This window comes from Ornithodoros turicata, chromosome 1 (genome assembly GCF_037126465.1).
Source record: "Ornithodoros turicata isolate Travis chromosome 1, ASM3712646v1, whole genome shotgun sequence".
Lineage (NCBI taxonomy): Eukaryota > Metazoa > Arthropoda > Arachnida > Ixodida > Argasidae > Ornithodoros > Ornithodoros turicata.
The window spans coordinates 45389089-45401720 of record NC_088201.1 but is presented as its reverse complement, the minus strand read 5'-3'; the positions used below and the strand labels follow the sequence as shown (position 1 = coordinate 45401720).

Below are 12632 nucleotides of genomic sequence, written 5' to 3'. Positions count from 1 at the left end.
TTTAAATATTGCCACCTGTGTGCAAGAACATTTCGCTCTGCCTCTTCCACCATCGCTTCATAGTCGTACCAATCGCGCAGTCGTATGGACTGTCCCCGCACTCGCAGTGCGGTGCGGTGGTGGAGTTCCAGCTGCGTCAACCCTCCTCTCTGCCTCGGCTCGGACGATAGGCGGGAAGCTTCCGAGCGAGCGTTTCGCGTTTCCCATAGAGACGCAACAACACGCTGACGTTGCAAGATACGTCATAGCGGGGTAGAGTCCCCGCACGCCGGGCAATATTCGAGACAATACTAGGAGGCTCACAAGACTTCTTCCCGGAAGGTACCGTTCCAGGCAGTCCACCAAGAACTTCCCCGGTAAGGCCTATGGCCAGTAAGACTATGACCAGTCTGCTCCTGATGTGGAGAGTGGACTAAAAAGTACGACATTTGTCTTCAGATGCGGGGGGAACTTTTAGTTCATTCATTGCACTGAGACAGTGTGGTCTATTTCTGCAGCTGTTGCAGTAGGTTACTCTCCCTGTGTAAATCTGGTGTACATATAAAGATATCAAACGGGCTCATCATTTTTAACTTCAGGAGCACAATAACAAAAAGAGATCACAGAAATATTGCCATTTGCATGATTAAGAGAAACAAAAATCAAAACAATGAAATGCCACTACTGGAAACCGAAATAAAAGCCTTTTTTATCCTGAATACATTTGTTCAAAACAGCATGATCACCTCAGAGTCAGCACTTTGGTTTACCAAATTCACATAGGGGTACCATGACACAATACATGATCACTGAAACACAAGCTATGAATAATGGACACAAGATTCACACACAAAAAAAAAGATCAATAATTTCAAAAGGTTTCATCAGTGGGATGCAACAATGCCACAATTACCACAGTCTAGTAACCTTGAGTGAGAACAGCCCTATCTGTGCTGCATTTAGATAAATCTTTTTGCCCTGGTAATTTAGTTGTTACCGCATACACACACTACAATTGGTACATACAGGGTGTCCCAGAAAACGCGTAATTGAATTCTAATAAAAAAAACTATGCCACCTAGAATCATGCGGTCAACGGCATTTGTTCTTACTAGGTTTTTGCCACCTCCTGATGCATATGTCATGTAACCTAAGTTTAATTATGTAAATTTTTGTGAAGTGAACTTGGAAATTTGCCAAGTAAAGGTCACTTTTTCACCCCACCAACATGGAGAGTGTGCCGAATTTACCAAATTCATGATAATTGACAGTGATATTCAGGATCGCTCCTATTGGGAAGAATAGCCGAACATCATGCTTCTCGGGGCACTTGAGTATAACGTGCGAGAACATTTTGAGCGCAATCGCTGTCAGTCCGACGAAAGGAGGTTGGAAACCCAGCCCACAGAGTGACAGCAGAAAAAGTGACAGTTCCTGAAATTGGGAGAGGGAAGGTGTGGTCTCAGCCAAAGCCAGACGCGATAAGCTATGTCTATGTTATCTCCTTCTACTATGCCAGTGTGGGTTGGGTTTCCAACCTCCTTTCGTCTGACTGACAATTATTTCGCTGAAAGATTTGTCACGCGCTATCCTCTGCGAGCTCCATAGAGCATGACTTTCGGCTATTTTTTCTGATACGATAGCTCCTCAATATTCCTGACAATTATAATTGATTTGAGTAAATTCGGCACGCTCTGCACATTGGTGGGGTAAAAGAGTGACCTTTACTTGGCAAATTTCCGAGTTCAGTTCGCAAAAATTTACATAATTAAACTTAGGTTACATGACATGCACATCAGGAGGTGGCCAAAACCTAGTAAGAACAAATGCTGCTGACTGCATGATTCTATGTGGCGTAGTTTTTTTATTAAAATTCAATGACACATTTTCTGGGACACCCTGTATACAAAGTGTTTGTAGTGCGATTAAAATGAAAGCAATGTTACAATGGCACTCAAGGGACACTAGTCATGCAAGTCATACGCTGAAACGTATAGTCATAAGTCTTTTCAGAGATAATGTCTGCAGAACTTTTGAACATGGTAGAGGCTTTATGCTAATAAAAAAAAAGTCAACTTTTAGTAATACTATGCTTACGGAAGCTGAGCTTCTTTTGAGCAACAGCTAGGCGTACGGCCTTGTCAGACGCCCCCTGTCTAAGTGATGAAATAACAAAGAGACAGTGTTATGATAGAAAACTGATATCATAACATATAACAAAGGACAATTGTACTTTTGGCTGCTGACACTAAGTTATGCAGAGTTTCCGCTGTGAACAAGTGTAGACTGACACGTGTATCCAAAGGAGTATCTGTTCACATGGCAGGAATAATTTGTGTTTGTGCTGCTCGTTTAGGAAAGCACAATAATGTTCAAGACAAGATTTCGAACTTGCTTCGAATAAATATTGGCATTATAATTATTTAGCGACTGCAAATGAATTTAAAATGAAGAAGTTCCACCGTACATTACAAGCTTTGTTCAGTGTGTAACAAATTTTGAAACTTCATGCACAAAAAATCTGTATGCCCCAGGAAGAAACCTCCTCAGAAGTCACATTACAAAGATGTTTCAATACTAGCATGACACGTGAAGGTAACACATATGTAACAATCATATTTGCTCTGCGAGCAACTAACATACCATTGTTGAAGACATATTACAGTGCACGATAATAGAGTACACCAAAATGATAGGCTAATTTAGTGCACATACTTGAAGAATGCTAATAACTATCCCATACATCTCCATTACAGGTGTCTTTGGTCTCACTGCCTAAAAACATGCACACTGAAAGTTGCTGAAGTCAGTTTAGATTATGGTCTCAGTGCTGGAGTACGCATGGTCCGTTTTTTCCTTCCTCTTGCCTTCTATGGCAATAGCATCCGTGGATGATTCCGTCGGACCCTCATAGGTGTGAGCTTTTGTAAATTCTGGTCGCTTCTTTTCACCTTTATTTTGGGTTGACTTCTGGAGGAATGTCCTACTTATGAGTGGTGGCAGCTTAAAGGATGAACTGCGTGATGGGCCAGCCACTTCAGCTTCTGGTGTCTGCTCCACGTTTGGTGATGGACCTTCTGTAGCGACACCGTAAAACAAGGTTTGCTTATCAGTTGAAAGTATGTTACTCTACACAAGTGCAACGGACAAATGTCAAATACAACCCATATACGAGACTGTCACTACATAAGAAAGTGGAATACAATACAGTGCTTATGGCATCAGGGTAAAATTGGATGCTACTTATGCAGTCTGTAGCTACGGCGTTAGAGAAGAATAGAAGCATTTGGTCGAAGGCCTACCATACGATATGGAAATGTTTTTTCTTTTCGTTTTTTTTTCTTCCTTGTTGTTGTTTTGTTGACAGACTGCATCATGCTATCATGCTATCATGACTGCTGCACATCTACCATACTGGCTACCATTTTGGTAGTAGAGTACTGATTGTGCCGCACTAGGGAGAAGAAAAAGATCATCCTTACACATCTAGGCTGCAGAATCTCCCTTTCCGTTACATGTACTCGTAAAAAGTAGAAAATGTGAAACTGAGACACAAAGTGAAAGCCATGCAAAGCATATGTTTCTTTGCTGGAGTATTGCAAAGCCTCTACGTGTCGTCCCATACTAGATCAGGCCTTGGTTCTTGGTCAAAGTACTGAAGAAAAGAGCGTAAAATCTTGGAGGCTGCATGCATCCACCAGTGTGGTGACGAAGTGTGCTTCAGCGCTTCATGCACTGTAAGTGATTTTGAGAGGGGGGGGGCACTGCCTTTTCGGATTATGGTTACTGTTGTTCCTCCTGATCCGTTTTGGTGTGTGGGGTAGGGGGGCTGTCACGTGTGGGCTATGTTTTCCAACAAGCTTCCAGTTGCAAGTTAGCGCTCACCCTATCCGCACTCTCTTCTTGTGTCTTTGTCTTGTCATGCTATTTAGTTTTCCCATGTGTTTTCACCAACTCGTCCAACATTCTGCCCTCAAAAATGTTTGTCTCTTTTTTATTTTCATGTACATCAGCCTCTTTTTTTTAGAGTAGCTTAGTGCCCAGCTGTGGGATGCACGAGTGTACTAGAGATGGAAAAATTTAGACTCTAGAGCATGGCTTTATCTGCACACGGTCTCGGGACATTTGATCGAATGCCGTTTGATCGAAATGGCAGTTTGATCGATTTTTTGTATTCGTTCACCTGGAGCGCTGAAGATGAAGGAAAGAAAAAAAAAAGGAATGCTGAAGTTCTAAAAGCTTGACTTCCAACATGATCGGACGCAAGCGAAAGCTGAATAACGATAATGTAGAGGATTAGTACCAGGATACCGAGGTGTTCATGTTGCCAGGTGGTCGTGATATATATGTCGTCGTCTGCAAGTTCCGCAGCATGACAGTGAGCATTTTGGGGAGGCAGCGTCTCATTCTTTTTGTGAATATGTCGTTTCACAGCTGTAGCTTTTTCTCCGAACTTTGGATATTAACAGAGATATGATAAATAAAAGATGAAAAACTCTGAATCCTTGGAACAAAAAAACTCTGAAAAACATCCTTTGTATATGTCAAAAACCAAACTACGAAAACCCAGAACCCTATATATATATATATATATATATATATATATATATATATATATAAATCCCGAACGATGCGCAGATACCCAGGGCTGACGAGCCGTAAACACGGCGAAACACGTGTCCTCTGGTGCTGTCGCATCGTTCCATGAGTATCTGTTTCTCTACGTGCAGCCATAGAAGCCATCTTAAACTGTAAGTTTGAATTTCGAACACGTCTAGCGTCATTTACTTATTTTTTTAATGGCTTTTCCCCCTCTTCATTATATATATATATATATATATATAAAGTAAAAAATAGCCGAAGCTCTGTAGCTGCACCTTGAGCATATGTTTACAATTTGATCGTGCACTCCCAGCCAAGGACAGCTGTTTCGCTCTACTTGGAGCTCGTCAGCCTGGCGTAGGGAAGTGACACGATCTTGGGTCGGCACAACAGTGCGTCTCGGCGAGACGTCAATGTTCCATGGTGACGACGCCACCTGTGGAGGCCGCAGTGCAAGCCAGCAAGTACATATAAAAAGTAAAAAAATAGCCGAAGCTCTGTAGCTGCACGTTGAGCATATGTTTACAATTTGATCGTGCACTCCCAGCCAAGGACAGCTGTTTCGCTCTACTTGGAGCTCTTCAGCCTGGCGTAGGGAGGTGACACGATCTTGGGTCGGCACAACAGTGCATCTCGGCGAGACGTCAATGTTCCACGGTGACGACGCCACCTGTGGAGGCCGCAGTGCAAGCCAGCAAGTACATATAAAAAGTAAAAAAATAGCCGAAGCTCTGTAGCTGCACGTTGAGCATATGTTTACAATTTGATCGTGCACTCCCAGACGCACTGTTGTGCCGACCCAAGATCGTGTCACTTCCCTACGCCAGGCTGACGAGCTCCAAGTAGAGCGAAACAGCTGTCCTTGGCTGGGAGTGCACGATCAAATTGTAAACATATGCTCAACGTGCAGCTACAGAGCTTCGGCTATTTTTTTACTTTTTATATGTACTTGCTGGCTTGCACTGCGGCCTCCACAGGTGGCGTCGTCACTGTGGAACATTGACGTCTCGCCGAAACGCACTGTTGTGCCGACCCAAGATCGTGTCACTTCCCTACGCCAGGCTGACGAGCTCCAAGTAGAGCGAAACAGCTGTCCTTGGCTGGGAGTGCACGATCAAATTGTAAACATATGCTCAACGTGCAGCTACAGAGCTTCGGCTATTTTTTTACTTTTTATATGTACTTGCTGGCTTACACTGCGGCCTCCACAGGTGGCGTCGTCACCGTGGAACATTGACGTCTTGCCGAGACGCACTGTTGTGCCGACCCAAGATCGTGTCACTTCCCTACGCCAGGCTGACGAGCTCCAAGTAGAGCGAAACAGCTGTCCTTGGCTGGGAGTGCACGATCAAATTGTAAACATATATATATATATATGTGTGTAAATATAGTGTAGCGTCATGAGATGGCTTACGAAGCTTAACAAAATGGCTCGGTCTGCCTCTCTGACGGAACGAAGTACAGGAACAAATCCCCTCACACTTTCCTCTAACATGTCTAACATGGTGAACTAGTGCTAAAGACATGGACAGAGAAGTGGATGGGACAGTACCTTTAAAACAAGTTCACCATGTTAAGGCAACATGTAGTATAAACTGTTGGAGCCATCTTGTTCTGTCTGGACCCAAATAACACTATCAATCAAATTCTCTTTTTAATACGATGACATTATTGTGGTACCCCCAGGATTGTCTGTGTGATATGAGTAAAATCTCTCTAGTAGAGCTGAGATGAGATAAATTGTGTCACGGGTACCGTACTGAAGCAGCCTATATGCAGCTTGCAAATTCTCTGCCGGCGCAGCTAGAAGTAAACTATCAAACTATCTTGTTCTGGGTTCAGGAGTGGATGGTACAATGCAATGGGGTACCAGCAGTACTACGGGTACCAGCAATCGGGTAGAGTATCGCCCCTGGCGATGAAACTCCCCATTCATCATCTGACAATAAAGTTGTTGTTGGATGGTACAGTATAAGTAGAGCCTGAAGTTTTAGGGTTTAACACGATTCTTCCCCGAATTTACACCCCGAATTGAAGGTTGCCTCTTTAGGGTGAAACCTTGATTTTCATCCGGCAAATTGCCCTCACTGAGATATCTGTAGGAATGTAGACTACCTTGTTTGGCAGCAAACACACTTACATCACCATTTGCAGCGAACCAGCTCAGTTAGTTTGAGTAATTGAGCTCCATTTCTCCCCGAATTTAGCGTACTGGAAGTTTTTCCACCCAAATTTGCATGAATTTAGAGCACGTTTATTTACCCGAATTTTACTCCCCAAATTTAGAAAAAAAAATTTCCCAAAAACTTCAGTACAATTAGGGCCTGACTTTTTATTTTTAGGGTTATACCCCATTAGGCCCAATATTTACCCCGCAATTCAAATAAGCAAAAACAGGGTTTAAGCCGATATTTCCCCAAAACCTGCTGAACCAGGGGGATCCGAAGTCACCACAACTAACACAGAACTTTGGAAACTGTGTTGTAAATGCGTAAATATGCTCATAGAAACTGTCAAGACAGAGACTATGGTGCCTCTCAGATGCATGGACTAAATATTGATACTCTGTGTATACTGGTGTGTCGTGTGTATTATGCCGAGTAAACCGAAGATTTACATGTGATTGAAGCGGGTTCAACCACAATTGGGTTGAATCAGGTTCAGAACATTCAACCTGATTACACCCAAATTATTGAAGCCAAATATAACCCGATATTTACCTCCCCCCAGATGTTGCTGAAAAATATAACCAAAAAAAGTTAAGCCCTAGGTATAATACCACTTATGTTTACTGTGTTTTTCTACAAAAGGTGATCATGGAACGACCATGAAAACGACCTCTCACTGAAGAACCGAAGATCGAGCAGAAGAAAAAACATGCCAAGGCGCAACAAGAGAAAAGTCCACCATACACTCCCGGGCAGTGAGTGCTGTGCTCAGTGAAGTGTTTCCATAATTTTAAATTATCCATGTAATTTCTCAGCAGTTAAGCGAATCAGCAGCAATGCTATCATATTATGTCTTGTTTCAACAAGAGAGAGACCGTCAGCTTTCTTTGTGGGTGTTATGTTATTCATGGAACTTTTGTTAGAAAGTCCAATTCATCAACTACTTGATTTCTGAGTACTTAGAGATGCCTAGCTTGACACTTTTTAAACACGACCTTCATCTTCCTCGCCTAACAAATTTCAATTTTCAGTTTTTTGCTGGTTCAAACTGGGGAGTAAAGTACAAGTGGAGTAAAGGTACGACGTAAGAAGCTCAACGGTAGATGAAGCACAACCTGCTCTTATATTGGTTATGTGCGCCAACAACCACATGTGCCTCCAGATTGTGATTCGAACTGCTTGACACAATGTGAAATATAATGAACTGGCCACCGATATAACAAGGAGTCATTAACTCTGAGCATGACTAACTTCGGTACTCAACCGTGATTCAAAAGTACAGGACTCATTAAAAATGGGAGCCGGATGCATGTTCACAGTTGTCAAAAATGACAAATAGGGCCATACAACATTCAAAAAGGAAAGGGGGCATACCTTGTGGCAATACCACCTTGGCGGTTGTATGTGGTGTCTGTGTAACGTCCACTCTAGCTGCCTTCTCACCATGCAACGATCCCATCGAGGAGGAAGACAGCTTCTCGTCTGATCCAGCTCGTGTTGCCAGAGGTTCCAGCTCGGTGTCAGATCTCTCGTCCACAGAGAACTGGCGCTCAAAATTCGACCTTTTCCCTTCCCGAGGTTTGATGGGGTGGATGAACTCCCTTTCTCTGCGTGACAAGTCTTCTGCATCTCTGGAATGCACAGACATTGATGCCTGCGGCAACACTCGCGGCCTCTCGATGAGTGGCGTGCTCTCATCCACACTCCGTTCATTTGCTGGGTTTAAACTGTCAAGCCCGTGACGTTCGGCCACGGCCTCGCTCTTTTTATGGCTACCCTTCCAGTGGTCGAGCAATCCACTCGTCTTGGCCTCTTTGGTTGCGTCCTTTTCCGGTTGGTTGTGCGTTACCACAGTTTCATTTTGTTTAGTTCTTGATCTCAGATTGGTGGAATCTATGGTAGCAAAGGAATGTGCTGGGGGTGCATTGGGACTTGAAGCTATGGAGGGTGGGGCAGACACTCCGGCAGCAAAGTTTGAGTTTAGGTACGGATCAGGCATTAGTTCAGAACCATAGTAGACAGGTGGGATGGATCCTTGGACGCCCCATTCGTGTTCAGGCACAGATGCAGAAAGTGGTGCAAAACTGCAAAGTTGAGGAACACATGAAACAAAATTCACGCCACTGCAGCTATGCAAGATTGTATTGCTGAGTTTTCGGTAAGAGTAGATCAAAAGCAGATACCATTCACATTTCTAAATGGATTATGTGTCATATTTCTTAACACCTAGAGATTTAGGTATCACACTTGGATCCCTATCTTTCTTTTGGAAAATGCTATGTACATCATGTTGAAGGATGAAAGCTTGGACGGCCACCAAGTTATACATGTAGAATGTAAATTGAGATGCGGACAACAGTAAGAGGGAAAACGAAAGAAAGATGTACCCATTTGGGTAGTAATTAAAACATTTGCTAGGAAAAGTTTACCAACAGCCAGCCTACACCAGCTTGCTTGTATCCTGTTTCTATGCTGAACAAGAATGGCTATGCCATGGCAGACGCTCCATTGTCCTCAGGACAAAGCTTCTGAACACTGCCAATAATTTCATCCCAATGGGATGTCCAAGTAGGCTGAGTGTTCTTCATGCCCATGCTGGGAAGTGGACGGGATTCAGGAATCAAATTATTGTACAGGCGTGAAAATCTGATAGGAATGAAAAGAGGTAACTTGGTAGCAGAATGTTCATCAATGTAGTAGCCACGGCTCACATCTCAGAGGTGTGAGACACAAGGCAAATGTTCTTTGCAGGGCATGTATTGGCAATCAACAATATCAATATAGGTCACCAACAGTGACTCCAACAATTTGTTTCTTCTGAACGCATTAACAGAATTGAGGCAAAGTAGTTTTAATAACTGTTAGTGCCTCACAATTTTCTGACACTTGGCTTCCTTCCATGTTGGTGGCAACCGTAACATCTTCTCAATGCCTATTAATTACGCCCTACCCCCTCTCCCACTGCCTGTGTATGCCCCACAGTAAATCCAAGTATTATTTTGCCTCAAACTAAAGCTGACGTAGAGGGGCCTCCATGAGGGTGCAGGTGACTTATCATTTTATTTTTGTCGAAGATTGGGGCACTTGATATGTGAAGGTCAGGGGAAAGGGGCCTAATCAACACTTTGGCACACCTCAGCTGCTGCTGGCCCCTGCTTTTCTTAGTCTCGTCCTAGTTGAGCACGGCTGCAGGTGCCATGCTAGTACAGCATATGCTATGTTGCAACTGACAGACGGACAATGACTGGCGATGATGCAGTTTATTCCTGTGTCTTCAACTTTCTTTTCTATCTCACTTAAAGCGACTATGAAATTTTCCGAAAACTCCATAAAATGTTAGCTGAAAATGGTTCGTCCTGTCGAGAATCTTGTGCACCAGTATTTCTTCCAAACTAAAGTGTGCAGTTTTTCAACCACACACACCTGAAATCACCTCTGGGCCTCTCCTCCGTGTTTCTCCTCTCACTTACCATCAACTAGATATGTTCCGTGTGCCTGCTTACGTTGGGATTCACAAGGTTCACAAAAAGGAGCAGTGACCAATCATTGGCATTCCATTTGGTGCATGGCGGTGATGTCGGTGGCGTAATGATGTATAGCGGTGGCAGGGTCAAGTTTCACTCAGCGGCACTCCTGCCGCTGCTTGCCGTGGCACATTGCCTGGAGCATTAGCTTTATATAACTTCGGTACTTTGTTTAAATTTTCTCGTGAGAAAACCGCTCGCTTGCAAATGTAAATCTTCAGCTGTTTGTTCAAGAACATCTCTTCTGCGAATCAAAAATGAGAAAAGGTTGTTTCATAGTCCCTTCAAGACCAAGGCTAGTGTTATGACCATGGTACAAGAGCTGAAGGGCAGCAATGAGGGTGGCCGTGAGGTGAGAGAGATGAGAAGGCCAACAGGGTTCATGGTCCGCCCTACTTCCAATTCTAAGGGAAGGTCCCTGCACTATGCTCATGTACTTGAGAAGGACTCTGCTATCTGGTCAGAGCCCCGTGTGAAGATCATGCTCGTTTCTGCCAAAAGCTCAACTATAACTGAACAGTTCTGACGTAAGAGAGCTGATGAATGATCTTTGATGGTTTGATGAATCACTGATCATATCATGCCTCTTCCAACACGATTTACTGCCATATTCGCTCTGCCCTTGGGGATCCCTAGAGCTCGGTGCACTTTCAAGAGGCCCTATCTTGTTGCTGCAGTTATGCAACTGTCTCCACTGTACAATCTCGTTGCCTTTTCTTAAGAAAATTATGTATCCTGCGAGTTAAACAACAATGCTGCCACAGGCGTCTGCTCTGTTTGAAGCTCCCTCTTTGAAGAGGGTGGTCTAGCACACCCTTGGGTGGAAAGAGCAGCAAGGGAACGTGCTGTGATAGAGTGTGCTTCGATAATCAGAGAGAGGGCCCTTTGAAGCGCACTAGGTTCAGGAATCCCTGAGGGCGAAGCAAGAATAAACTGGTTAAAGGTAACGTTAGGACTTGCAAAACATTCAACAAGGATGTTATATGTATTACTGTTGAATACCTGTATTTGTGACCTGGTGAACCATGGAGCATCTTCAGATAAACAAAGTCTACTTCTGGTTCCCGCTTATGTCCTGAGCCACCTCCAGTACCATCCTCCTGTTCCCCAGGATCAGACAAAATAGGGCTTAAGGCCTGGGAGTGAGGGAACCCAGGATGAGGCACCATGCTCTCTTCTATAGTGTCTTCCATTGCTTCCTCACTTAGAGTTTCCAAGGCACCCACAATAAGACTCTCCTCCATAGTCACCTAGCAACACAAGTATAGCATTCACCTTTGTGTTGATCTTAATCAGGTTCAATATACACCTGAAGAGTCAAAGAGAGAGTAAGATGGCAAACAACCTGAGGAGCTATGCTCATCAAAGCCACAAACATTTTAAGAGCCTTCATTATACATGCTAGGCAGAATGCTGGTTACGTACTTTGTTTAGGGTAGCAGAAAGAAATGGTTTACTTGTTTTTCGATTGAAGTATTGCAGGTGTTTCCTCTACGAGTGGATGCTTGTGAATGCACAGCACTTTTTTCCATACCCTTGTCTGTACTATCCACTACAACATTCTTCTCCTTTGGCTTTGTTTCGAGATACTCACCTAGAAACAAGGGAGAATAGCAAGAAAGACAAAAGACATGCCACACATTATTTTCCAATAAAAATAGGAAAAAAGAACTGAAAAAAATCTGTGATAATCCCACAGGCACCACTAGGAAGGGCTACTAGCCAAATTCTACAAAGGCACAAATTCTATGTCCAAAGTCAAATTCTACAGTTCAACAAGCCACCTACAACTAAAATACGGAAATGAGTATTTGTGTGTGTAATATAATTTCCCGTTTGCTTGCTTTCCGCCACCTTCAATGATAGAGCATCGTTCACAGCTTGTTGAACACACCTTCAATACTGTACTCTCATGTTACACAGGTGTAGATACTGATACAGTTGCAATGACATTTTGTGGGCAATGCAGAGAGAGCAAGAGATATACTCAATACACATCTAGATACAAGGTAAACCTGATATATACCTGATAATAAACCTGATATATAAACCACACATCTAGTTTTCTTCTTGACCCTCTGTGCAAAATCAGAACAAAAAGGCAAATTTTCAACATTAGTAATTCTAAAATTACTTTGAGTATTGTCATTTATTGATATGTAATTTCTTCACTTTCATACGTCAATAGACAATGATTGAAATTTGTACAATGGCACCAGCAGAAAATTTTTTAAGTCTACACCACAGGATACAAATGCTCACTTGGTACATTTGAATGCTAACATAATTTGCATGCTAACACAGAAAATATGTGTGCATGCATGTGCGATGTGTAAATCATATGAAGTTATCTGGGAGG

General features: G+C 43.2%; 1 protein-coding gene across 3 annotated transcripts in view; it reads right to left on the bottom strand.

The window, feature by feature from the left end:
• Positions 1–1838: 1838 nt before the first annotated feature.
• Positions 1839–12632, bottom strand: part of LOC135378148 (kinase D-interacting substrate of 220 kDa B-like) — a 116791-nt gene continuing 105997 nt past the window's right edge. For all 3 annotated transcript variants that reach the window (XM_064611057.1, XM_064611058.1, XM_064611059.1), the window contains 4 exons: positions 11731–11867; positions 11276–11523; positions 8124–8833; positions 1839–3056 (listed from right to left, as the gene is read on the bottom strand). In XM_064611057.1, coding sequence (XP_064467127.1) covers positions 2791–3056; positions 8124–8833; positions 11276–11523; positions 11731–11867 — 1361 coding nt within the window. In that variant the 3' untranslated portion in view covers positions 1839–2790. The remainder of the gene's footprint in view (positions 3057–8123; positions 8834–11275; positions 11524–11730; positions 11868–12632) is intronic.